Source organism: Blennius ocellaris (genome assembly GCF_963422515.1).
Source record: "Blennius ocellaris genome assembly, chromosome: 16".
Classification (NCBI taxonomy): Eukaryota; Metazoa; Chordata; class Actinopteri; order Blenniiformes; family Blenniidae; genus Blennius; species Blennius ocellaris.
Window position 1 is genome coordinate 15,084,120 of NC_137665.1, and position 27,725 is coordinate 15,111,844.

The window sequence follows — 27,725 nt, forward strand, 5'->3', positions numbered from 1 at the left end:
GTGACAAATGTGTGGAGTAATTTGGGGAACGAAAGCTGTTTGTGCTCCACAGTAAGGCTTCAATCTAACCTCAATGAAGTGGTCCTAAAACAACAGTTTTACATAAGTTGAGAGTATTAATGTCACATGGTTGTCATTTGTCATAGTTCACATGTATTAGAAAAACAGAGCTGATGGCAAAAACATCCCCAGGTAAAAAAGAGAGACAGTTACGACATAGAAAAGGAGGAGCCTTTAAAAAAATCAACAGGCAGTTTCTCAGGTCAGCTCTAGTCTAGAAAGTGTTTCACTGTAGTTTTATCTAACTTATGCAAGTGGAATTTTGAAAACCTCAGATTGGGCAAAGCCGTGGGAGGTGAGGGGTGGTGGGGGTATGGTGGGGGGGTACCCGGTGCTGGTAGCACCAGGTTTGGGACCACTGGTCAGACACAGGTATGAATGTATGTCTCCATCAGATACCTCATTGACAGGCCAGGTTTCACTGCATTTCCACCCTGATGGGGGCATTAATCTCTTCATCGCACAGAGTTTGAGGGGTTAAGGGGTGCCAGGGCACAAAAGCTGCCAGCGAGGGCGCCGTTGAGTCATGAGAACCAGGAGGCCCTCTTAACCGTCCGTGGGCAGCATCTGAACAGGACGGAGGGCTTCAAGGAGAACTGAGTGGTGATCTGAGGGGAAAGGGGCAATATGACTGGGGGGTGGGGGGGGGGGGGGGGGGGGGGGGCTTTTCTAGCTTCCAGGCAGGACGGGGTCAGACATATGCCTCTGGATCTCCTGCATTTCTGTGGAGTGTTCCAGGTGCTCAGGGAGGGACGGGAAGCGCTGGCTGCCGCAGAGGAGACTGGCAGAATCCTGGTGTTCGGAGCCGGGCAGCAGATGAGCAGGGTGGAGGTCCATGGGGGGCAGATGTGGCGGCGGTTCGCTTTCAGGAGACATGGACATAGTGTCATCTGATGCCACGGTGAGATGGATGCCACTGGACAGGGAGTCCTTGGATTTGTATTTGAAATCTGAATCAGGACTCTGGAAGATAAAGAAGAATTTCTCACTACTGTGCTATCATCAGGACACTCATCTTCCAGTCAATGATTTTTTTACTCAGCCTCTCCACCTGCAGCAGAGGGCCAGGGCCGTCCATCTGCACCGGCTGGATGGGTGGGATCATGTGGATGGCGGGCGCCGCCGTGCTGTACAGGGTGGTGGGGTGAGGCGGGTGAGGGCTGGGGGACACGGCGCTGTAGGCCGGAGGCACCGGGGCCATCTGCCTCTGCAGGAGCTGCAGGATAACGTTGATGTCTGCCGTCATGCGAGTCTCCAACCTGGAGGGGAGAGAAACGGGAGGTGAAGAGTGAAGACAAGGAGTTACACTAAACAATTCTTCACATCAGGGTCTGTTGTAACTCTAAGATTATGTAAAAGTGACCGTTATCCTGATTTAGTGCTAAAAAAAAAACATTACTCAATCAAGATTTAATTTATTATCTATTAAGATTTAGTTCTTATCAAACGGTGAGGTCTGCATTTATTGAGTGTTATTGTCCTGAATGAAGACGTGCAGACTCAGCTTATCAGGCACCTTTATCAGACCAGGATTTATAATGTTATGTTTGTAACCATTGAGCACTACTGCGCCTGTTAATAAAAGCTTTATCTCATGAAAGCTGTATATATCAGGCAACCTGAAAAGAATGAGCCTGCGAGGCTACACTGAGGGCAAACAACCCTGCTTTGCATTTGTGGAAATACAAAGCAACAAAATAGCTTTAATAATAAAATTGATAATAATATATTAATTCATATTCATAGTTAAGTTTTTCACACACTTTATCCCCACTTTAGCTACCGTGGTGTGACCTCCATCCGTTTCTTATCTGCCTTCATTTTCAATGTGAGGGAAACTTTCCATCTGGCAGCACACAGGAGAGGGAGGAGCTCGGGAGAACAAACATGACCTCATGCCAGCACACAAAGAAAATGATTCACCCTGACAATGACATTCATCAGGGGGTATAGCTCAGTGGTAGAGCATTTGACTGCAGATCAAGAGGTCCCCGGTTCAAATCCGGATGCCCCCTCTTTTGGGTTAAAAAAAAACATTACCTGTTGAGTTGCGACTGCAGCAGCTCCAGACGAGACTCCAGCTCGCTGGGCCGGTCCTCGGTGCAGGGTGGAGGGTGGAAGCTGGCTCGGACCATCGACTGGTGCCTCTGGCTCTCAGACAACTGGCTGCCTCTCCGGTCCGGCCAGTAGCCATACAGGCCCGGCATGCCGATGGGAGCGGTTGCTGTCAGGAGGAAGAAGAAGGTGAACTGGTTATGTTGTGTCAATGCTGCTTGACAAGGATGTAATTAACAAAATTGACATGTAATTAACATTCATTTTTTTTGTATTAGTTTTACGTTTGCTCCTGCAAATCCAGGGTTTGGTTTGTATGATTAGAGTGGAAGATTTCTAAGTTTCTTGGTTTGATTTTAGAGATTTGAAAAGGGAAGGATTAAAAAAGATGTTCTACATGCATAAAGAACCAATGGATCTCACCAGAAAGAGCCGTGCCACACTCTGCTTATCCCCAGAGTTTGTACCACTTCTCTTATTTCTTACGAGAACATTTCATATTAGCAGGACTTCTTTATCATTGAGAATCACATAAAATGTCAAAAAAAATTTGATTTTGTGTTTTTTAAATAGTTTTTCATAATAGCACTGGGGAGAAGACTTGACAGGATTCCACACACCTGAGTATGGAGGCCCTCCAATCTCCACAGGCGGTCCTATTCCAGCCGAGGGTCCACTGTGAGGTAGGATGCTGACCACCGCTGGAGGATAGTCTCTGGTGTGTCCCCCTGGAGGATACAGCTCCCCTTTGCTGTGTCCCACAGGCTTTATTTCCTCATCGCTAGACTGAGAGCAGATGCTCGCGCTGCTGCAGAGATCCTCCCAATGAGATCCTGCCATGGTGCCCTGGTGATGGTTCTCCAGTGAACAGGACTGGTCTGGGTAAGAGTCTTCACGATCCATCCCGTCTGTAGAGTCGTGGCACAGAATAAGACAAAACAGCGATGGAGTGGTGATTTGTGGAAAAGCAAGCAGCCTTGTATTTGTCTCACCTGGCCTGTTTCGACGACGCAAGGAGTTCCTCCGGTGCCTCGTCAGACGGTAGCCACATTCAGAGTCCCTGCTCGGGGTTGGCTGGTTTATTCTATCTGCCTGATACAGATCAGCTTCAGTAATTCAAAAATAAAAACGAAGACCTCATGTACCGAAAACATTACATCCTGCATCAGTGGTTCAAAACGAAGCGTGTCGCCACTAAAACAGGAAAGCAGACAAAATGAACCACTGTTCGACATCAATACAGTATATCGGGGGAAAAGTAAATAAGTTGAATGATTTGTCATAATACAACAGTGTGGTTATGTTCTGTTGAACTGTGCAATTAGATAAAATGACCTTGGAGGAGGACTTGAAAGCCTCTGATTAGGTGCATTGTCGCCCTCTGGCGGCACTCACATCTCTCAAATTGAAGGTGATCTCCAGATTGTTCCAGAACAGGTCTGCGAAGTCGGGATACATGTCCAGCACCTCCAGCAGGTCGTCCCTCAGAATCTTGTGAAGGTCGCAGTAGGTCAGAGCACGGACGTCTGCGCTGGACTTCCCCGGCCTCCCGTACAAACTGATGGACTCGCCAAAGATGTCATTCTTCCCTGCACCAATCAGAGGCGAGGAGACGGTGCGTGATCAATACATGACTGATGGAGAAAGCGAGCAACACTACAACTAATTTATGGATAACTCCTCGACGGATGAACCTAAACAATGAACAAAACCAAGTACTGTTGTGGACACTGATTTGTGACATTGCAGCGACTCAACAAACATATGCTGGTAAGTGAGTGACCTAATCAGGCTCATCTGATTGTGGATGTATTGATGATCAATTCCACAGTGGAATGAAAGTGGAGCTGTGCCCAAACACCTCTGGCAACACAACACACAGGAGCACGCTCGTATGCATGCGTGTGTGTGTGTGTGTGTGTGTGTGTGTGTGTGTGTGTGTGTGTGTGTGTGTGTGTGTGTGTGTGTGTGGCAGGGGACCAGACAAACACAAAGTTACTGAAACAATCATGAAATGATCGTCTAAATTGATTTTAAAAAGTCCCATTTTTCAACCTATAGGCAAACGAAGCGTAACCAAGTGAAATGACTCCTGGTATAAAAGGGGGGAGTGTCTCTTGACACTGCACTGTGATTGGCTGCTCACCCAGTATGGCCACCACCACGTCGTCCCGCAGGATCTCTATGGAGCCTCTGGAGATGAAGTAGAGGGCGGTGAGAATGTCTCCACTGTGAACGAGAGTGTCACCCGGCGGTGCGTGGGTGGTCTTGAACCGTATGGCCAGAGCCCGCAGGCACCCTTTGTTCGCCCCACGAAAGGCTTTGCAGTTCTGCAGCAGGCTGCGGTTCAAATGCAGACAGATGTCTGCCTGCAGACATTCAGGGAAGCCCTTCAAGACCTGCAGGAAAACAGAGGCATTTGTAAATTAGATGATAAAGAACCTGAGGGACAGAGAGAAGAAGAGCAGTGTGTCAGATTGATTCAGGAGGGGCAGAAAGGACAGCATGATTATCTGTTGTCACATTGAACTGGCAGGCATTAATGCTGTTCTCTCTGGCTGTACCATGCTCTGGCACTGCGAGCAGCACGAGAAGTGACGCACATCCTCAGTGAAAACTGGGTCCCTGAGTGCAGCGGACTAAATGGTGGGAGACGACCCAGTGTTGAACCATGGACACCTTCAAGTGCGTTCAAAAGTCCTGCTGCTGAGCTATAACTCCACTGCTGATTTATAAACCAATATTTTTCATTGAGAGGGTAAATGTCAATGACGGAAATAAAACCTTTGGACTTGCTGTCAACTCACCCACCTCTTTGTTCTATTGCGAAAGGGGGCACCCAGAATTGAACTGGGGACCGGTTGATCTGCAGTCAAATGCTCTACCACTGAGCTATGCCCCCACTGCTTTCTGCACAGGTTGCAGAATTTCAAAACCTTTAAAATGTGTAGGATGTTCATTATCTAAAATAGTTAATAAGTATCACCAAGAATGAAAAAGCGGAGACGAATTGAATGGATCATGGGAGGCAAAGACTTACTGATGCCCATGAGGAGTGAAGGCTGTCTTGCATGGTCCAATTTAACAGAAGAGCTGCAGACGTTACTACTGATTCAAGGAGAAAGGTGCCTGGGGACACAGTGCATCTGAGGCTGCATAACCACAGACCAGTCACCACCCAGAACACTAACAACGCACATGTGAACATCTCAAATGGTTCATGGACCATTTGAAAAATGTGGTGTAGTGGGACAAATCACATTTTATTTTCTCATCTCTAGGATGACCTACCAAGACCTACCATGCTGTAGTGTAGGCCATGTACATCTCTTTGTGGAGATAGTATTTCATAATGACAATGGTCTCCTTAAACAATAGGTTGCAATGTACCACATTGCAAAAAAAAAATGCTTTAAGAGTGGTTTGAGGAACACATCAATATTTCAGTTTTCATGGTGCACCTCACAATAAGCAACAAATACAGCTGAACTGGTAAGCATTCGATTCACATTCATATAGTCCCTAACCTTCAAGGTTTGAAGAAATTTGATGAAGGGCAAGAGAGAAGAGGTGAAAGTGATCGTGACAGGAATGTAACACCGTGGAAGGTATTTTATGAATATTTAGCTCATCGATGCTGTTTGAATCAGTAATGATACAGTAAATGTACCCATGGAGTGTGGATGTTATCAGGACTCACAGCGTTCATGTCGATGCCATTGGTGTAGGACCAGGCATGTTGGAAGTACTCCTCCAGTCTTTGTCTCAGACCTCCGGGGATCTGGTGGAAGCGGATGAACTCTTTGACCCGCAGCATCTGGGTGTGGTAGCGGGCAGTTCCCGAATAAAGTCTCTGAATGATCGCAGACACGTTCCCGAAAATACTGGCATACATCAGTGCTGTGAAAATCAAACGTTGCAGTGTGTTAGCTCAATATATATGCTTATTCAGTAATCCAGACACTTGAGCAGGTTTATTGATTTACACTCAGTCCGACGTCACTTACAGCCGATGAGCATGACGCAGATGGAGAAGATCTTCTCCGGGTTGGTGTTGGGTGACACGTTACCGAAGCCCACACTGGTCAGGCTGCTGAAGGTGAAGTATAAGGCCGTGACATACTTGTCCTTGATGGAGGGGCCCGATGCCGTGTCATTGTCATTATAGTGTTTACCGATCTGGTCGGCGAGATTGTCCAGCCAGCCGATCTTCATGCCACCAATGCGGGCGGAGCCAGTGCGCTCCACGTTACCGATGGCATACCAGATACAGGCCAGCCAATGAGCGATGAGAGCAAAGGTGCACATGAGGAGGAAGAGGACGGCGGCTCCGTATTCTGAGTAACGATCCAGCTTCCGGGCCACACGTACCAACCTCAGCAGTCGGGCTGTCTTGAGCAATCCAATAAGAGTAGTTGTCTGAGGCTGGCGGAGACGAAGTAGAGCACATGTTACTGACCGACAGAATGAAACCTAACGCCACAGTGAGCATTCATGTGGACTTCTTGCAGATACAAGACGACAGGCTGTACAGAATGATGGTGAAGTGGTGAAGACAGTCATATCACAGCAGGAAAAGCTGGCTTCGAATCACTGTTTTCTCACATTCCAGTGTTGTTGGTTACTTTAAATTCCACACAGTTTGACTTTGTGTATTTTTGTGCCCCGAGTTGGAACAGTAGCCCGTCTAGTCATTTAGCAAATGTCAGCTGCGATTGGCAACAATTCCACTCTCAGACACCCTATCATGAATAAAGTAAACATGGAACATCAATAAATACATCTGATTGTTTGTTTGTATCAATTATTATCTGTTTCATATGTTTGCATGACCGCAATTCGCACGGAAAATTGTTGTATACATTTTCTTGCTCAAACCCTTTGTCCTCACCAGGTTTTTCTTTTTATGTGATTTTTCCTGCATTTAAACAAAAAGTGCTATTCAATTAGGATGACTATTATTATGATTGCATGCATATATAATCAGATAATGAAGATTTTGTTCTTTTCTTAATAATTTCTGTGCTTAAAATTGTAGAATTTGAAAATAATTCCAGAAGTTTTAAATTCACACGGACCTGTTTTGACTGTGAAAATTGTGTGTTTGTGTTGTCAGATACTTCAACTGACTTTACTTGAACAGTTCACACCAAAATGTTAAGAAAGACTAAACAGTGAGTTGTCACGGACGTTTGTATCGCTTCATCATCGGTTCTGAATATGTTTCTCGGTTTTTGATATATTTTGACTATGATTAACACATCATCACCCCGCAGTGAAACCCCAAAGTCATTGCATTGTTAGACTCCACACACTCAGTATTTTACAATGTCATCTGTAAATGTAAGTATCTGAGTTACAGGACCACGAGTGCCTGACATGTGGAGTTGTTCCTCACCTCTTCGGACCCCGAGCGAAATATGAGCAGGTCAAAGGGGATGGCGGCGACGATGTCGATGAGGAACCAGCCTTTGAAGTAGTGCTGCGCGATGCGTCCCGGGTGGCTGACCACCTCGTCGTTCTGGTTGACGTAGGTGGTCCGGAAGTTGATGAGGATGTCCACGATGAACATGATGTCCACCAACAAGTCCACCACATTGAGCGGGTTGCAGATGTAGCCGCAGGCCGTCCTCCGCTCATCCTCCACTTCGTTGAGCAGGAAGGCGGCCGAGTATGGCGTGAAAATGGCGGTGTAGATGACCAGCAGCAGGATGACCCAGTCCCACACGGCTTTGAAGGGGCTGTAGTGAAGGATGGTCCATTTGTGGATCCGCGGGGCTTGGAGCTTGTACTCCGGCAGCACGTCGGCCCCGAGGGACAACACCTGAGAAGAGAAGGACGAGGAAGCTAAGAGATAATCAGTGATAGAAGACCCGCAAGTAATGCAGTCATTAGCTGAACCACGGAGGAACACATTTAATCCCCCCCCAAAAAAATGGTTTTAAAATTTCAGAGTTAAAAAGAGAAAAAAGCATTCACTCTTGTGGTGAACATACTGTATGTCCAACACTGTGTCTGAAGATGGACTGAACAATTCCACTGGAGCAATAGGAGACGGTAGAAAGGGAAATCTCTCTTTTAACAGGAAAAAAACCCTGCAGAACCAGACTCAGAGTTGGAGACTTCTTGTTGTTCCACAAGCCATGCTGATCACATATCGATGAGTTGGATCTAAGATTGACAATGGTAACGTCTTAGTGTGCAGTCAGTGCTCTGCTATGAAGCTATGCCTCCTACATAACAGATGTGATTCTCTGCTGTAGAGGTTAACGTTCCTGCTTCACAGCAAGAGTACAACAGGTTTGATTCTGGGCTCAGTTGAGTTATTTACAAAGTCTAAATGTTCTCCCTGAGCATGTCCAGGCTTTCTTGGGACACTGCAGTGTGCTGCCTCAGTTGAAAACTACAGTCACCAGGTTACTGGGGACTATAAATTGCAGGACAATGTGTGTGGGTGAGGTCATTTGTCTCTGTGCTGCCTCTGTGACAGATGACCTGTCCAGGTACTGTATATCCGGTCTTCACATGGGAACAGCTCCTGTCCCACACGACTCGGAGTCGGGAAAAGAAGTACTGAAGGTGTAAGGCTGGGTGATTGTGTTCTAGAAACCATTGCATAACATTTAATGTGCAACTGCAGTACAACATAAACCTCAAACACCATCCTAAACGGACCAAACTCATTCTAAAATAAACAAAAGAAAAATATAAAACCGTTGTCAGGTCACATGAAGAAAAACCTGATATTCTTTTGGAAACCCAAAACCATTGATTATTCTTGTAATTTATGTCTGAATCTTGCATCAGACTGAATAATAACATCATAATGAAAGGCAACACAGTCTCATCATTGTTATTTAAATATGTTAACACAGGTTCTGGAGTTTAGTTCCAATTTAAAAATTCCATTCTATTCTATTCTACTCTATTCTATTCTATTCTATTCTATTCTATTCTATTCTATTCTACTCTACTCTACTCTACTCTACTCTACTCTACTCTACTCTACTCTATTCTATTCTATTCTATTCTATTCTATTCTATTCGATTCTGATAAACATTCAGACTGAAGCGCAAAAATTAATTAATAACAACAACATTAATGACCCGGTTGGTAGACTGGTCGTCTCCCAATCGGAAGTTTGCAGGTTCGATTCCTATCTCGACCTGCCTACGTGTCCTCGGGCAAGACACTGAAACCCAAACTGCTCCTATTAGAGTGACAGTGCCTTGCATGGCTGCAGCCTCCAATGGTGTGTGAATGAGTGTGTGAATGGGTGAATGTGGTGAGCTATGTAAAGCGCTTTGCGGCTGCTCACACAGCTGTAAGGCGCTATATAAGTGAAGTCCATTTACAACAATAATAATAATAATGGTAAATCCCCCACTCTTCTCTGTGTTTTTTTTACTATAAAAATATCTGCATCAAGTAGCAACTGGCATTTAAATTTAAAAACAAAGATTTAAAAGATTGAACTCCACATGAAGACAAAATACATTAATCTCCAACATGTGTGGCAGTTTTTGGAAATTTTGTGTCCCGACAAGAGGATCACGAGTTAAACTGAGGGTTAACAGAGCCAGAGAGCACAGTGAAGCAGCAGATCAAACTGACCGGTACGACAATCAGATCCTCTGTGTCCAGGTTGTCCTCCTGGTGTGGAGCGCAGCAGCAGAGGAGGAGGCTCCTCCAGACTCTGAGCAGCCCCGCCTGCCCGTTGTGCGGTGGCCAGCTCCTCTCCTGCATCACCTCCTCTCGGTTTAAACAAAGTGTTCGTCCTGTCTGTCACTCTGCCAGCCTCTGCCTGCTCTTACCTGCCTCCTCTGCACCATGTGGTGGTGTAGCCACTCACTTTTTCAGCGCCATGTGATGAGCTTGGGTCAATCGTGGAGCCAGAATAAGTGCTGGCATCGAGCGGACGCAGTGCAGAACAGTGGTTTTTAGTGAATTCTTGTTAACAGCGAGGTCAGGCCTCTGCCTGACCGGAGTATCACCCCGTGCACACCACACTGCTTCCTTTAGTGGTCAGACCCTGGTTTACATGCTACTTTGCATAATTATAGACACACTGTCACCATGAGAGAATAAGCTGGACTTGCAGGACGAGTGTATCTCTGCAGAGGCCCTCAACAGTGGTTTTTCTAGCTATTTTCCCATCTTGAGAAGAAAACAGCACCATAAATAGTTGCTATTACCGTAACATTTCCTCAAGGAAAAAGACCATTAGAACATGCTAAATATGTTCTTTTGCCATATTTGGATATGAAAAAAAGTTTAACTGGAAGTAACCAAGACAATCTCAGGGCTTATTTCACATGGATTCTGCTTTTAGCCATTGAGATGATCTCAATTCATAATGATAACTGGGAAACACAGAGATTATCTGGAGAAACTCAGGTTTCCTAACACCACTCTGCTGACACACCATCCTGTGACCCTGTGTGTGTGTGTGTGTGTGTGTGTGTGTGTGTGTGTGTGTGTGTGTGTGTGTGTGTGTGTGTGTGTGTGTGTGTGTGTGTGTGTGTGTGTGTGTGTGTGTGTGTGTGTGTGTGTGTGCGCAACTGGGCAACCCACAGGACCTGAACAGATGTGAAAAGACAACACAGTAATGAGAATGTAAACACATGAGCACAGGGTCACTCATCCAAGAAATTTTAATTTATTGATGCTGTTTTGTAACCACAAGCCAGCGAGCGACCGACGCCACCAGATTGCACGCAAACAGACAGTGCTGTTAGTACTCTGACTATGACGGGGAGTGTGTTTCCTCTAATGTGAGAGCTAAAGAGAGATCAGAGCTTAAAGAGCAGTCAGAGTTATTGATGAAAGAGAGTAATAGAAGAAACTGCAAATCTCTGGTAGGAATAGTAGGCGAGACACTTACATTTCTTCCAAAACTACTATTAAACAGCTTTAATTCCCTTTTCATTTTTTGGGGACCCATCACATTTCAACTGTACTCCAAAAATAAAAACAAACTGACATTAAACGTTGACATTAAAGCTAAAAACCCAACCGCAATGCAAGAAAACGCTCCAGTGCTTGTCTGAAAAAAGTGGTGGTAAAAGAGGAAGATGAGGAGACAACAGTCGGGATGAAGAGCAATGTGAAGCGGGAAGGTTAAAGTTCAGGTGTGAGGCTGAGGTACTCACAGGCTGGAGCTTCTGCTTGATGCTCATGCCGAGGATGCACCGCGAGGTGGTAAAAGGCGGGAGAAGACTCACAGAAAGTACCAGAGGAAGAAATCAGCCTCTGTCCATCAGTGTGTAAAATCCCTCCCTTCCTCCCGCTCACTCCCTGGCTCTTCCTCTTTGGCCGTAGCCCTGCCCTGCCCATGAAAAAAAAACAAAAAAAAACAGTCCCTGTGGCTGTACGGGCACCCGCCTCCTCTGCTGGTGCTCACCGGGCAATCAAAGTCTGTGACACGATGAGCTCAGAGATAGCGTGTTCTCTCAGATGACGTCTTGCTGGACTGTTTCTGAGGCCATGTGTTGGTCTAAGAGTTCACCATTCAAATAAAAGAGTAGATGTTTGACTGTTTTTGCACATACTTCTATGTCCAGAGAGAAGTTTGTGGTCACTGAAGTAGTCAGTATGCCTGAGGATTAGTGCGTTGACAGCTTTTAATGTAAAAATACAGGAAGTCCGACATTCAAGAATAATTAATTAAATAATTAAATAATTAATTCAGTGCTGTCTTTGTTTCATTGCAAAGGCGTAGACGTGTCTTCTTGGTATGCTGATATCTCAAGCACCTTTTCCATTGTGGACAAATAACAACACTAAAATCATCAGCATAGCAAGGGTAAGCAGGTAATGTGCACTCTTTTTTACACTTTGTAGTCCAGATTGCACCTTTCGTGGGCTGGGTGGATAGACCACATGGTCAACATCCCCTAGTAAGTCACAAAATGTCTATGTCCCATAATGAACTCACTGATGTAGAAAAATAAACACTGCAGTATAAACGTTAATGTATTTCCTGATGGACTCAGCACTCCAACAACAGGATGTCAATCAACAAAAATATACATTGTTAACAGGGATTGATGCTCTCATAATGCATGACCCTACAGCTTTGAACACACACACACACACACACACACACACACACACACACACACACACACACACACACACACACACACACACACACACACACACACACACACACACACACACACACACACACACACACTGTTCATGTGCACTTTCAAGGTCAAAAGTCAGGTCAAACTCCATGTTGACGCTCACTGCCTTGTTGTGCTCGCATTAAAAAGCCAGGGGGCGCCATGTAAACACTCTACAGACTTTCACTTCTCATGATAGTATAGATATACAGAAAGATTCATGAGAGCATTTCTGAGCTTTCTAATCCATCAGAATGATCACAGTTTTGGTAAAATGGAGGGATTCGCTCACTTTTCTCAACTCTTTAAAGAGCTACTTGAGGCTGAAGGCTTAATTTTAAGGCGTAAAATCAGATTTAGGAGAGAGGTAAGGTGGCTAGTTACATATGGATGTTCATTTTTGAGTCATTCATGAGTAAATGTATCATATTAGCAATAAAAAAAAAAAACCCTGACAACATTTGAGTGAGCTTTTCAACAGTAATCTGTCAAACAAGCTGCAGTGGTCAATCACACTGTGTGTTTCATGTTATGCAGAAAAATCGATGCCAGCAGAGATCAATGGCAAGCTTCATTTCCCTTTTTTGTAAGGCGCCAATCGAAATCCAATTATGAAGGCCTGTTTGTAATTTTTTCTAATTGTATAACATGAAATAAAAAAAAAAAATTGACATATGTACTGAGTGGACGTCAACCACACAAGAGCAGAACATTAAGGGCAATGGTTCCAAAAGCAGCCGCAATGATCCGGGTTCAATTCGTCAGTTCAAGTTTAAAATTAAAATTATGAGAAGCAGCAGCGGCGGCATCGTGCAGACAGATTTGGAAGGACCGTGCGGTGGTCTGACAGCTACACCCGGCACAGGTCGCCTGCCCTCCATGTCCATTAGCTCCAGAGGTCAAGGTCAGCGGCAGCGTCAAGCGTCCGAGTGCCGCTCGATAGCCTCTCGGCGGCCGCCCCTTTTCACAAGCTTTTATAACTGCATCCCACCAGGACCCCCCGTGCTCTCCCACAGACGGCTTCACAGGTTGTGTGCGACCCCCACAAACACCCACTCAGGCTCCACATGCTCCCTCACACGCTGAGAGGCCTCCTGCCTGCACGCCATGGATTCAGCACACACAACACACACTTTCAAAGCTTCAGCGGTTACAAAAAATCACTACTTGATTACTTGATGCAAAAGTAGTGGAGTTAATATTTAATTATAGGTTGTTTTTCTTATCAGTTAATTGAGATTTGGCAAAGTTTTTGCACATAGCTGTGTTGCTGTAGTGTTGCTTGAGTTTTTGAGTGTTTGATCAGACTGGCGCAAAGATCAGAGTTGAGGTGCAGGTGAGCTGAGTGAGAAAACCGGAAGTGAAGCTTTAGAGCATGTGCAGCATTTGCATACAGAATAAAACAAGAAGTGAGATCAAAGCAGGTGCTTGTCACCTCTTGACTCGATGAGAGACTTTGCAGCCTTTAAATTGCATTGATTGACCCAATGTGACACAAAGTGAATAAGATGACCTAACATGGAATGTTTAGTATAAGAAACAGTAATAATGAATGGACACTAAAGGTTATGTAAGTTTAGGCCCTGTTTACATGCCAAGGCTCCAAGAGAAATCGCATCGTTTTTACATTTTCATTTCAGAAATATTTCGCATTTACACAGCAACTTTTTGAAAACGATCCTCATTGAAATAGAAACAACAAAAATGCTGAAAATTATGTAGTTGGCATTCCTTCTCATGAAGATTTAAGTGGAGAAAATGATAACAGGAATAAAATGTCTTATTTCTGCACTAATACTTTCATAGTAATAATCAGATATTAGTAAATTATTAGCTATATATAACTGTCAGTTAAAGTGAAAGATTATGATTTCTGGTATTGCAGAGGAAAACATTTCTTTCTGGATTGTTGAAAAAAGTCCAAATGGCCACCATGACAGAAATGATCCCCCCCAAAAAAGAAAACACATAAGGGCAGTACGGACAGAATCACGTGAATTTAATTATAATGATCTTCTATATTTTGGCGTGAATACTGCTGTTAATAATGTTTGTGATGGAAATTTGCCTTTGGAAATTAGTATATTTGACCCAAGAGAGAAATTATCTAAAGATATAGTAACACGAGAGAGTACTAATTTGATTTCCAGCACCACTGTGAGGAACCTGGGAGTCAATTTTGACCAGGACTTATCCCTCAACTCCCACATTAAACAAATCTGCAGAACTGCCTTTTTTCACCTAGGTAATATTTCCAAAATTAGAAACATGCTGTCTCAGAGTGATGCCGAAAAACTAATTCATGCATTTCTTTCAAATTCAAATGCTGCAGCAAGAGTCCTGACAAGAACTTTAGATCACATCACTCCAATATTAGCTTCTCTCCATTGGCTCCCTGTTAAATCTAGAATAGAATTTAAAATCCTTCTTCTGACTTATAAAGCGCTTAACAACCATCATATCCTGATGAACTGTTAGTCCCAAATCTCCCCAGGAGAACACTTCCTTCTCAAAGTGCTGCTTACTGGAGGTTCCTAGGTTTTCTAAAAGTGGAATGGGAGGCAGAGCTTTCAGCTCTCAGGGTCCTCTAATGTGGAACCAGATCCCAGTTTCAGTTAGGGAGGCTAAAGCAGTCTCTACTTTAAAGGCGAGACTCAAGACTTTTCTGTTTACTAAAGTTTACAGTTGGGGTTATTTCAAGACACTGCCATGCCAAGTTCGAAACCCCTGATGTAGGAAGATGAAACAGCCAGCGACAGTAAGAGAGGAGAGAATGGCACCAGCTCAGCATAAACATGCTACTTTATTGTAGGACGAAACCTGTGTATCCACACAGTAAACATGCAAACTCCACATGGAAAAACTTCCAATGACAATATGTCACAACCAAGAAGTCTACAGAGACATGGTTCCTTTCTGATAGTCCATGGTGGAGTAAATGATGAAGATAAAGAAGAATTCAGGAAGATCACGTGAGGTCTGTCGGGAGGGAACATACCAGAGTTAAGTGGAATCTCTCAAGGAATGCTGTCGATTTTCCAGACTTGTTTGTGATGTCAGCAGAGCGATAACAGTGATAACAGCCCGAGTGGTCCTGCCAGGCCTTTGATGGGCCTCCTGTTTGTGCGGGAAGTTCTCTCCTCGGTCACACAGGCCACGCTGCTCCCCATCATGCACCCAGTCAGAGGCTGCACAGGCGACACCACAATCGCTCGTGGTGTGAAGAAGCGAGATCTCGCCACATGGCAGCAGCTCTTAGTTACAAATCAATCACGCCAGGTCATGACCCTGATGTGCAAACAGCATGTAAATATAGAACTGCCACACTGGGAGCTGATGTATTTCAGGAGACAATGGAAGACCAGATTCAAACTAGAAAGACATGATGACTTTTAAAATCCATCCTTCTGTCTTTCTGTCGACAGCTTTCTCTGCATTGTGCAGCAGCTGTTCAGCTGCAGACTGGAAGAGCCTCCGGAGAGCCGTGAGGACGGCAGAGAAGATTATCGGGACTTCTCTTCCTTTCATCAACGACAACAACAGTTCTCTCTGCTGGCCTCTGGTAGGAGGTACCACAGCCTGAGGTGCAGAACAGCCAGGCTCTGCAGCAGCTTCATGAATTCCTAAACACTACATCTGAGAAAATGTTATCAACCCAAACATGAAATGACTTATTAAGGTTGTCGTGTTGATGTCACTGTATTGATTTTCATGGACATTGAAGGTGAAAAAAAGGTTTTCAGGTATGATGTTAAATAATATACAGAATACCTACATTGTAATATGAATTGAAGCTACTCAGCCTCCAGTTGGAGAGAAATGAGAGTCAGCTGCCCTACATGAAGCCCTCTCAGATAAACTGGGTTAATGTGATGCACTTATGGAGCCTCCCAGAGTCCGAGTGCCCATTCTATACTGAACCTATCATCATGCATTTCAATCAGCCTGAATGCTAATGTGACGTAAATAATGTTTCCACTTTGCCACAAAAAGATTTGAACAAAGAGAAGTCGGAAGATTTTCTACTTCACTCCTCTGATGTTTATCTAGCAGCTACATTTAGAGCTTGCAGTACAGCGAGCTCACAGTGTACTGAAATATGCAGAAACAAGGTGGCGTGATGACAGGTGGCGGACAACCTTATGCTCCGGGTGCCACAGAAGTCACACCTCAGGTGAGATAGCTCTGTTACACTTTCAACCTGCGACTTCAAGCATCCTCAGGAACAAGGAAAATTTACATTTATAGATCCCTCAGTCTGGATTTCTGTCAGACAGACACGTGGAACACAGAAAGAGAAGAGAGAGAACGAAAGAGAGTGCCAAAAGTAAAGCATCCAGAAAGTGGATATTTAGTAACCAAGTTAATATATTCAGCTTTGCAAGAGAAAAGAAATCTATGGTTTGATTCTTCCCCTCAAGATAGATTGTAAGGTTCCAGTCTGTTGTTTCAACCTGTGAAACCTCCCTACCTGTGAAACCTCCCTTATTTACAGCCGTTGTTTGAGGTGTGGTTCGCGGGTGCAGATTGTGAACTCTCTTCTCACCTGTGTGACATGAGTGACCTTCTCCGTGACGTTCTGCGTTCGATCTTTGATCTTGCTGGGTGCGATGATTTCGATCTCGGTGGGTGAGGGAGGTCTCATCCGCTCCGAGCCGAAGGTGAGGGTCACCTGAGGTATGCGCCCGATGGTCCGGTGTCTCATGAGGTCTGAGTCTGAGGTGGAGTTCAGAGTACTGGGCTTCAAATCTGACAGGAAGTGACGGGAAAAACACAATTAAACAATTGAATAGACGTGTGGCCTGAACATGTGCATCAACTAATGTAGCATAAAGTCACTAATTAAAAGTCTATCTGGGTTCATAAGATAAAAGTCTGATGGATAATTAGACCATTAAGACATTTAGAAATGATTAAAAGGAACCTAAAGCCAAACCTGAACCACATGACTTTGCCAATGTAGTGGACAAAATGTACAAACACCTGCAGATTATTGGTCATCATCCACATCTCACCTGCAATCGATCAATCTGGTCTGGTTTCCATCAGCCTCCCAAAATGTATTTTTTTTAAAAATGCAATGAAGAGGCTACAGTAATACTTGTATCCTGCTTAAAAAACATAGTTTCATCAAAAATATATATTTCCTCTGAGATTAGAGGGGCTCAGATGTGTGCTAATATCCATTTTGTCCAACGCACACGTGTGCGCATGCACATGCATGCATACCAACCCACACAAATGCACACACACACACACGCACACACACACACACACACACACACACACACACACACACACACACACACACACACACACACACACACACACACACACACACACACATTGATTATTGTGTCTCTGCTGGAATAACCATCAGCCAGATGCACACGCTCAGAAGAGATCTGACGTCTCACAGAATCAATCTCCCTTATCTGTGGTGAGAAATGTGAGATTTCTAATCAAAGCAGAATAGGGGAATGACAGCCTGCAGGGGGGCATGACAGCCTGAAGAAATGAGGGGAGATCTGATAAGATTTAAAAAAAAAAGCTGTGAGGGGTAACACTATATTGATTTGAGCAAATACAGCACAAAGCTTGACCTCGGACTTTCAGCAAAACTCAAGATAACCAGCGGCACAGATTTACTCAAAGCTGTCCAATGTCAAAATGCTATGAAGCCAGATTTTCCTTTTTAGGATGTCAAGAGATGTTTAATGATTGTATTTTACGTCATTCTTTCCACCTTTTATCTTTCCAATGTGTGTCCCGTGTTCTTTTATGAATAGTTTACAATAATGGATTTGGATATGAACAAACTATAAAGGAGAGTGGAAGAGTTAAACTGCAGATGAACTGAGCTTACTTTATAACATGTGGTCACATGACACATGAGATAGTGAAGAGGGAATTGCAGGATTGAATTCTGAAAAGGGTTTTTGGTCAAAATGAAGATAAAGAAACTGTCTGAAACAAAGACAAGAAATTCTTTCATTATGAAAATACATGAATTTCCTTTGAGCTGACACTTCTTCTTTACTTTGATTTTCAGACATATTTATTTGTTATTAGGTCATCTGAGGGGGACTGAAGAGGCCAGATGTGAATCATGTGGTTGTGCTGCACAGAGGTCACGCCAGAGACTCACTGCTGTTAGTTCGGGGGTCTCCGGCTCGACTGCTCCACTCCCCCCTCATGCCGTCGATGTCGTCCAATGAGGAGACGCGCCTGAGGCTGCGGACGCTGTCTCTGGAGCAGCTCAGCGGTAACGGGAAGGTGGTGCCCGGATCGAGGCGGTCCGTCAGCAGGGAGCGCCGTTTGGTGGAGGACTGAGGCACCGGGGAGGGGGGGTCCAGGTCCTGCTCTATCAGAGCCTCCGTCTCAGACTGCATGCAGCTCTCCTTAGACGGGATCCGGAACTCTTTCAAGGGGACTTCCTCGCTGTTTGGCTGAGAGCAAGAAGACATCACTCTGAATGTTACGAAGCCGGAGTTTGAAGGTCTGCAGATGTTAGATAATTCACTGAAACATGATCGGGGTTTCGAAGCCGCTATAAAAAAACCAAAAGGATGTGTGGTTGTTACCATTCTAGGTGTAACAGAATTTGACTGTGAAACAGGAAATGATATAATCTTGGCTAGAAACACGTCAACGACACACCAGAAGACAAGCACAAACAGACATGAACACAGGTTCGGAGAAAAGAGGATTATTTTGCCCCCAAGTTTGCTTCCTTACATTTCAAACTATTTGAGACGGTGCGTGCGCAGCTGTTGGAATTGCATATCGAGTCTTTAGCTCACTTTGCTTCAATAAAAGTCGAATACAGAACATCTTCTTTTGTTTAGTGCGATAAGTGTATGCGTTAGGTGTTAACATTACTCTATTAAGTAGCCCGCTACTAATTGACAACTATAACATCAGTATCACAGTTAGGCCCATTTACACGACGTTTTCAAAGTGAAAACAGAAAACTTTCGCTACATTTCACTGCACACGACAGCAGCGCTGATTGAATGTTGCTGCAGATGGCGTCCCCTTGACGAGGCTGGCTCGTCTTAGTAAACGCTGGGTGATTCCGGTATTAAAAATCCTAAGGTGTGTCGCTCAATGTTTCTCATTGTAATGGACAATAGAGCCCAGGATGTGGCTCATTGACACGCTATTGTGTTTAAACAACATTAATTTTGTTTGTTGGGGTCACAGCTTGTTCATAACGAACACCATGTTCGAGCACAGGGGTGTCCATAAGTGCACGTGGCACCAGGACACCCAAGGCCGGAGGTCAATGATAGACTTTGTGGTCGTGTCATCTGATCTCTGGCCGCGTGTCTTGGACACTCGGGTAAAGAGAGGGGCAGAGCTGTCAACTGATCACCACCTGGTGGTGAGTTGGATGCGCTGGACCGGGAGGAGGCCGGATAGACTCGGCAGGCCCAAACGTGTTATGAGGGTCTGTTGGGAACATCTGGCTGACCCCTCCGTCCGCGCAGTTTTCAACTCCCACCTCCGGGAGAGCTTCTCACAGATCCCGAGGGAGGCTGGAGACATTGAGTCCGAGTGGACCATGTTCTCCATTTCCATTGTCGAAGCTGCTGCTCGGAGCTGTGGCCGCAGGGTCTCTGGCGCCTGTTGTGGCGGCAATCCCCGAACCCGGTGGTGGAAACCGGAAGTAAGGGATGCCGTCAAGCTGAAGAAGGAGTCCTATCGGGCACTGTTAGCCCATAGGACTCCCGAGGCAATCGACAGGTACCGGCAGGCCAAGCGAGCCGCAGCCCGGGCTGTGGTGGAGGCAAAAACTCTGCTGTGCTCACCTGCAGGTAATCCACCACCACCCCTTCAAACTGGTCTTTGGAGTTTGAAGGTCGTCGCATCGACCGCAGCATCGGCAGCCTCATCTTCAACCTGCGATTCTGACCTGAAGAAAAATAACTGTGAAACGCTAACTCAAATTAAGTTTTGGTTGTTTTTTTTTGGCGGGGGGGGTTAATGATTAGGTCTTTACAGTAAACCCATCCTTGAGCCACTCGCTGCCTGAGGCCAGACTTCTTGAGCGAAGGGTCGATGAGCTCCTGGTAGTCCAGGATGAACATGATGACGTTGCCTTCTTCATTTTTCACAGGGACAATGTCCACCAGGCAGGGTCTGCAGGCCCCTGTGGACAAAAATAATGAGGAATAAGCAGGGAGGTAGGGAGCACCTGGAATTGAACCAGGGACCTCTTGATCTGCAGTCAAATGCTCTGCCACTGAGCTACACCCCCATGAACTCATCTGCTTGTATAGACACATGAGTGCATATCTACATTCATAGACATGAGTATCTACATTCATTGAACAGCCCAAATAATTCAATTTCAAAAATGCAGATTGAACTTCTCTTGCGAATTTTTATCTTTTCATGAACTCACATTAGAAATGGAATCACTTATGTAGTGACATGACTCCGACTCCGTAATCTCCAGGGACTTTATAGTTTTGTTGTTGAGAGTAACGTGTAATAGCAATCCAACGTTGTCGTCTGCCCATAGGAATGTCCGTAAGTTTGCCATTGTTTCATTACAAAAACACACAACAGCACCCACTAGTGGCCTGGCGTGCTAACTACATCATTTTCAAAAAGTTGCTGTGAAATTTTCCTGAAACAAAAATGAGGCATTTTCACCTGAAATGTTGTCATGTAAATGGGGCCTCATAAAATCTCAGTGTGCTTCACACTGTTGGCCACATTCACCGGTTCAAATACACACGATGGCAGCTCTGCTTGGAGTGCATTGGCAGCAAGTTCAGTGTCTTGCTCAAGAACACTTCAGCATATACTTCTGCAAAATGGGGAATTGAACAACCAACCATAGTCGTAGTCTACCAACTGAATCATTCATGCTAATGCTATTTCTCTAGCAATAAGGTAGCAAGCTTACGTTGATGTTTTCTACATCTGTTCAGTTTTGAGACTTTTAATGTTGCAACACGATGGTGTTTTGATCGTATTTAGAAGCTTGTGAGTTCCGTGCAGACGCTCCTGTGCGTGTATGGCTTTCTCTGAATACTCTCTCCCACAATTACAGAAACAATCACTCACAACAGCCTCGGATGTGACTGTCTGTCTGTGATGGACTGGAGACGTCTGCACAGTGAACCCTACCTCCTCATCTGGACAAAGAGGTACTGTATATAGATGAATGTAAACAATGGAAAAATTAGGAGTGACTTCAACTGAAACGCTGGAAGGAGGAGGAGGAGGAGGAGGACGAGGAGGAGGATGAGGAGGAGGAGGGGGAGGTTAAAAGAGGGGATGGATTTCAAACACTGGAATCTAAAAAAAAAAGGCTGAATGAGCAACACTTCCGTCAGGTCCAACTTCACTTCGCAATCAGTGTGGTCCAAAAGCAGAAATCAGAGAGGGTCAATCAGTCAATCAGTCAGTCAGTCACACACACACACACACACACACACACACACACACACACACACACACACACACACACACACACACACACACACACACACACACACACACACACACACACACACACACACACACTGCATGCACAAGCATTGAAAAACAAAAACAAAAAGAAATGTTTTAAATGAATCACTTTGCTTTCACTTGTTCTGCTTTTGTTTTCATCCCCCCTTTCGGTTTAGCGTGAGCACACAGTGGGAAACAGGAGACCAAACAAATGGATGCTTAGTGGATTTGAGCTGGCACACTGATCACATTTCCATGACAACGGCACCGGAGACGGCGTGTCATGACCAAATGGCTAAAGTAACAGAGGGAAACACATGCATGTCAGAGTATGGCTGAAGACTCTTCATACTGAAAGGCAGCGATGAGTCTGGCGTGTTTCCATCGTGCTCTGGGAAGGAAAACGTTGAGCTGTTTCGTTGTGGCTCGTGTCTCAGTCACCACATCCTGTTTCACACATCCAAGTTCTTCTTCCCTTTATTCATGTCACCTATTTCAAAACCTCATTTCATTCCAGTCGGTCTCATTATATTTCAATGGGATCTACGAGAGAAGATAGCATAATAATAAGCCCCTGATTTAGTAGGCAGGAGGAAATGCAAAAAACGTTCAGTCAATCCACCTTGTCTAAAACATATCATGGATGTAACCCTGCAAACCACAAAAGTAACTAAACTCAGAGTATTTGCTGCACTGCTTAGTTATTTTCAAACAATGCGTTGTCAGTGTAATCACATGTATGGATGGATTCATGTGACTGGTAGAGTTTTAATCTTAGCATTAGTATGAGTCATGATTAGAATCACCAACAAAGAGACAAATTGAAAACTTTCAAAGGACACAATGCAAGTGTACTCGCCTATATCACAGTGCTTTAATTACATTACATCACCATGAGCTTAAGAAGCACTGACGTCCAGATTGAAGAGCATCTTCCTCCCACTAACTGATGGAACTTCAGGTCAACTTAATGAATCATGTTTCTTTTGTGGCTTGTGTGGAAAGACAAGTGCAAGACAACATTTTAAAAACATTTTTTGTCTTTTTAAATGGAACAACAAAATGTTTGCTTTCGCCGGTAATAAAGGAGATTCGATGGAAAATAAAGTTTTAGTACAGTTGACAAAACAAAGATGGGGTCGTCCCTTTTGAAGTATGTCACAAAGATAATAGTCCTTACCACGTTAATAAATACTTTAAACTCACCATAACTTTCGCCGTGACAATGATTAAGCCCTGTTTACACAAGAATGTTATGGAGAAACAAGTGAAAATGCAAAACATTTGTTATTTTGGGTGTTTGATAGTCGGAGCCACTTAAAAGGCGACTTTTTGAAAATGCTCCGTTTCCATGGAAACGTGGGTAAAAAATGTTACTTTTTCGAAAAAGCTCGACGTCCTCCATGTCGACGGCAGAAACCCTGCTACTGCACACACACACCATGGTCTCAGTAAGTAGTTTTTCTACACGTGCAAGTAAATGAACAATAACAACAATGGTGCCCTCCAGAGTGTCGTGACTCCCAGTCCAAATTCCTCTGGGACTTGGTCATTTTATAGTTGACAGTCACCCGTATTAGCAATCTAACTTGGTCGTCTGGCCATACGAATGTCCGTGTCCTCGCCTTTCCTGGCCTGGCATGCTAACCACATCATTATCAGTGTTCAGCGCCGTTTCCCTCAAAACGCGAATCTTTTTTGAAACACAAACAACGAAAACAATACATTTTCTCTTGAAACCTTGCTGTGTAACATATGAACACATATCGATGCTTTGATGCTGAGCTGGCGTGGTCATCTTTGTGTCTGCCATACTGATTCCCATTAGAGGCTCCAAACCAGCCAACATGATCTATCCATGAGCAGAAGGAGCTGAGTTGACCTCAGAAGGTCTTATCATTGTGACGCTGTGGACGCAGTCGTTTTGAAAACCTTTTGAATTGCAGCGGTTGTAACGGGACACACGTCTCCACCTTACATTTGGGAAAACCCATGACACAAACATGAATTTTTGGTTGACAAAAGAAAGAGAATTATTTTTTTCTTTTCAGATTGCTTTTCTTTGTTCTCGGGAGGCTTTTGTCTGGTTCCGCCACCGGCGTGCTTTGTATCTGTTCATGAAATGTCTAACTTTTACACCCACAAGTACACGTCCTACCTGTCCAGGCTGTAGCTTTCATTTCACACAAGAAGAGACAGTTCCAGCTGAATTAACTTGCAGGTCACCAATACCCTCACTTAGGCGAAACAGAAATAAAAGATGGACGGTGAGAAAGATGGAATGTTTTTGTTTTTTTTCTGTCGCCTCTCATTCTGTTGCTGCGGCAGAATTGGACTCGTTGGTGAACACGAATTCAAACCGTCACATAAAACTGTGATTTTCAAAAATCACTAAAAGCCAGTGGAGGATGGAGTTAGATGAAAGCCTTTGAAACCAAAAATACAAGTTTTGATCTGGAAAAATCTGAATATACAAAACAAGTACAAACTGTGTTTTCTGTCTTGCATGTTTCTGGAATATATGTCAATGCTTTGTTTGTGAGACTGAATCACATTCAGCAGTGGTGTGATACCGCTGTGGGCTTGAGTTTAAAGATTTTCTACTTGTGGTCTACTTTCCTCGTGAAGACGTTTCTAAACTGTTCACACAGTCTTCGTCCTGATGTCCACTTGAGATTTTGTCGTAGAGATGTTTCTATCCATGCACACGTTCACTCAATCTTTCCTAAAAGGGATCTACATTTCTGTGGTCTTCTTCTTTTTTTTCTTTTTGATGGTCAGAATGTATCTCGACTGAGATTTTTATATGCGCAAACACACGTTGCAGCAAAAAATATATCTCTGTCGTTATTTGTCTTTCAAATATTAAAAGTCATATTTGGAATTCTGTGTCTGTGTTTCCTAAGTCGTAAATGTGAAGACACTTTTTTGGGTTGAGACTCATCACTTTCGAAGTACGGTTGTAAACTGAACATTCGTGAATTACTGGTTGTGGAATGAAGGGTTAAAATACTTTAAAGAATAACTGAATTCTTAATATGTAGATTTGGCCAGAGGTTGCATGAGGAGCTATTCACACTCGCTCACAAAAAGGAGCAAATAAAGAGGATTCGCTCAAATCTGTGTTCATGCACCTAAAATATGGAATGACTACTACTTTAAACACACAAAGTAAAAATCAGCTTAAAATCTTTTCATTTGGACAATCATTCTTTAAAACTTTTTTATAGTCCGTCTCTTTCAGTATGAGACTGAAGTCATTTACTTTTAAACTGTGAATCACTTCCTTCCTACCTTCCTTGGAGTAGTAGAGGATCTCCACCTTGCGCTCCTCGTTCCCGAGCAGGGCCTGACCCAGCTGGGCCAGGGCGCTCTTCATGGTACCCGGGCCAACCAGGAACTGGCAGGTGCAGGGCTGCTGCATGATCTCCGCCCGGGTGTAGCCGAACATCTGGCAGAAGCCCTCATTGCAGTAGATGATGCCGCAGTTCTTCATGCGGGCGTTGGCGATCAGAAACTTGCGATCTGCAAGGCGGGAAAGAAGATCTGCGTGAGAACGAGCTTAAATCTCACCATGAAGTGAAGTCCGTGCTGGGGGACTCTGCGGTGCTTTAAAGATGGTCTGTGTATTTACTGCATATTTACAACAATGGGAGTGTGATTGGTTGATGAGTTGTGAGTATAGCTTGGATAACTATGTTAAACAGGATGGATAGGCCACCAGTGTTGAGTTGTATTGTTTATTATTTTGTTGAGCACTGTACATAGAACACTAGAGAAGTCCTTTTAACTTGGCATATTTTTGTCCTGTGTTGAAAGGAAGGAATTTAGGTTAGAAAATTGTCTTTTGTTTGCTTTTCTTTTCTCTTGATATGGAGGTTTAGCGCATGGGGTCTCTACCCTTTGGCTCTGGAGTAACATGAGGCTCTTCAGCCCCCCTGGAGCGGCTCCCTGACATTTTTCACTAAATTAAATTTTTTTTTAAACGGTCTAATTTCCAGGCAAAAAAAACTGCTAAATAAAGTAGAATTGCTAAAAACATCAAACCTCAAAAAAACATATATATTTCTAAAAGAAAATGTGTAAAAAGCTAAAAAATACTAATAATATGTCTGAAATACAGTAAATAATGGTTAAACTAAAATTATTAAAATTGCCAGTAGAGGTTTGTTTTTTTTTAACCAGGAAAAGACAAAAGGAAAAGAAAAAAGAGAGAAAAAAAGAAACTCGCCAAAATGCATAAAATAGCTAAAGTGGAAGAATTCATGAAAAATGACAAAAAACTTCTAAAATGGCTACAGGAGCGAAATATGTAATAAATTATGTGTAGGGTAAATTGTAGCCATTAATGTTTTGTGGCTCCGGACAAATTTTATTTTGTAGAAGATTGCAAAATCGGCTCCATTAACGACGAGAAGTATATTGTTGTTTGTTGTTCATACCCGAACAGATATTGTTGCTTTAAAAACTGTGTGACTGGCCTTTCTTAGCAGTAGCAAGTGTCGGGAGCGCAAATCGTTCTACGTCTCGTTTCTCCCAGAGGACGGACACGACGACAGCTCATCCACATGTTAAAGTCCTCGTCGTCCTCCAGCTTTACATCTGATGAGACCAACCTCTTTAATCTATTTCCCCTCCTCTTTACTCCACTGAATCAGCTGAAGTGGAACTAATGAAGTCCTTTTCCATGGTGCGAGTGCTATTTGCGTCTCCATTGTGTCCCAGGAGAGCAGGAAGGAGCAGGTGGACACTTTGGAGTCATCAGCAGCTTTAACACCTCCTCTCAGGTAACTCCTGGGCATTGACAGGATGCTCGTGTGACAAGCCTGTGTACCCAGCCCAGTTTTTAATTAGACTTTTATTATTTCATGACGTGACATTATTATGACGGTTGCTATGCAATCTGAGTCAAGGTTTCCACTTTATTACCAGAACAATGTGTGCATTAATGTGTCTAGTAAAACCTAAATGTCACATTTAATTGGCGAGCCACTGTCTTTTAATTATATTTTAAATGATTTATAGCACTAGTGAGAAACATTTAATGCCAGGGATCATTATGAAGGACAATCGTCAGGATTTATGAGAATGATGGTAATTATTTTAACGAAAAAAGATTAACATGTATGTCTCTATTATATAATTAAAGCTTCAAATATACCCAGTCTGAGTTTAATGTTCTTAAAATGACCATCATACCAAAACATTTTTTTAAAGGAGAATACTTAAATTAACTTTTTAAAATACATTGTTAATGATTAAAGATGCGACAAGGTGTTGTGCTATTGAAATGCTCAGGATAAATGCAGGCGTCTATAAATAAACAAGACTTTGACTTTAACCCAGACAGTTATTACTTGACATATGATTGATTGAGGTGAACTCTGGATGAATTTGATGGTGACGGATTCATTTAAAACACGGCCTGTTGAAGGAAAAAAGAAAATATGGGGAAGCACTGATTCTGTGGATATTTAAGGCTATAACTGAGTTTCAGATCCTTTTTTGTTTAAGCATTTGTATGAAGATCAGCACATTTGAATCGCGTGTATGTGGAACGTGCATGAAATACAGAAAAAAGATCATCCTCCCCATTTCTAGCAGGTTTGTGTGAAATGCAGTTGATACAAGCATTGAATCAGCATTGAAACTCATTGATTTAGCATTAAACTTGTGATACAAGTGTGGAATTAGTTTACAACTCAATTCTTCCAAAACAGAAAACAACAGGTTTGAGTAAAACTGGAAACATTTCTTAGACTGAAACACCGAAGGCCCATTGGTGAGAGCTGAGACATTTTCACATCATGAACTAATATGAATATGCATCTGCTGCATAAGGGGAGGGGGATGAGGGGTCTTATTAGGAATGTGTAGCTCACACAGCATCCCGCTGCCGTTATCGATGACGCTAAGGCCGCGGTGTGGAAGTGAATTGGGTCGCTTTTGTTCAAAGGTCGCTAATGGAGGAGTTCAATGAGCTGAACCAAGAGTACATAAATAACCTC

The 27,725-nt window shown here is 43.7% G+C and overlaps 1 protein-coding gene across 1 annotated transcript in view; it reads right to left on the reverse strand.

The window, feature by feature from the left end:
* Positions 1-729: 729 nt before the first annotated feature.
* The window catches only part of kcnh6a (potassium voltage-gated channel, subfamily H (eag-related), member 6a), a gene marked incomplete at both ends in the record, with an annotated part of 31,004 nt that continues 4,008 nt past the window's right edge, over positions 730-27,725 (reverse strand). Inside the window, 15 exons of the mRNA XM_080511798.1 lie at positions 730-1,023; positions 1,112-1,319; positions 2,101-2,284; positions 2,736-3,023; positions 3,108-3,207; positions 3,511-3,704; positions 4,262-4,514; positions 5,816-6,015; positions 6,123-6,540; positions 7,514-7,939; positions 16,793-16,995; positions 18,395-18,695; positions 20,061-20,164; positions 20,252-20,401; positions 25,012-25,242. Coding sequence (XP_080367924.1) covers positions 730-1,023; positions 1,112-1,319; positions 2,101-2,284; positions 2,736-3,023; positions 3,108-3,207; positions 3,511-3,704; positions 4,262-4,514; positions 5,816-6,015; positions 6,123-6,540; positions 7,514-7,939; positions 16,793-16,995; positions 18,395-18,695; positions 20,061-20,164; positions 20,252-20,401; positions 25,012-25,242 — 3,554 coding nt within the window. The remainder of the gene's footprint in view (positions 1,024-1,111; positions 1,320-2,100; positions 2,285-2,735; positions 3,024-3,107; positions 3,208-3,510; positions 3,705-4,261; positions 4,515-5,815; positions 6,016-6,122; positions 6,541-7,513; positions 7,940-16,792; positions 16,996-18,394; positions 18,696-20,060; positions 20,165-20,251; positions 20,402-25,011; positions 25,243-27,725) is intronic.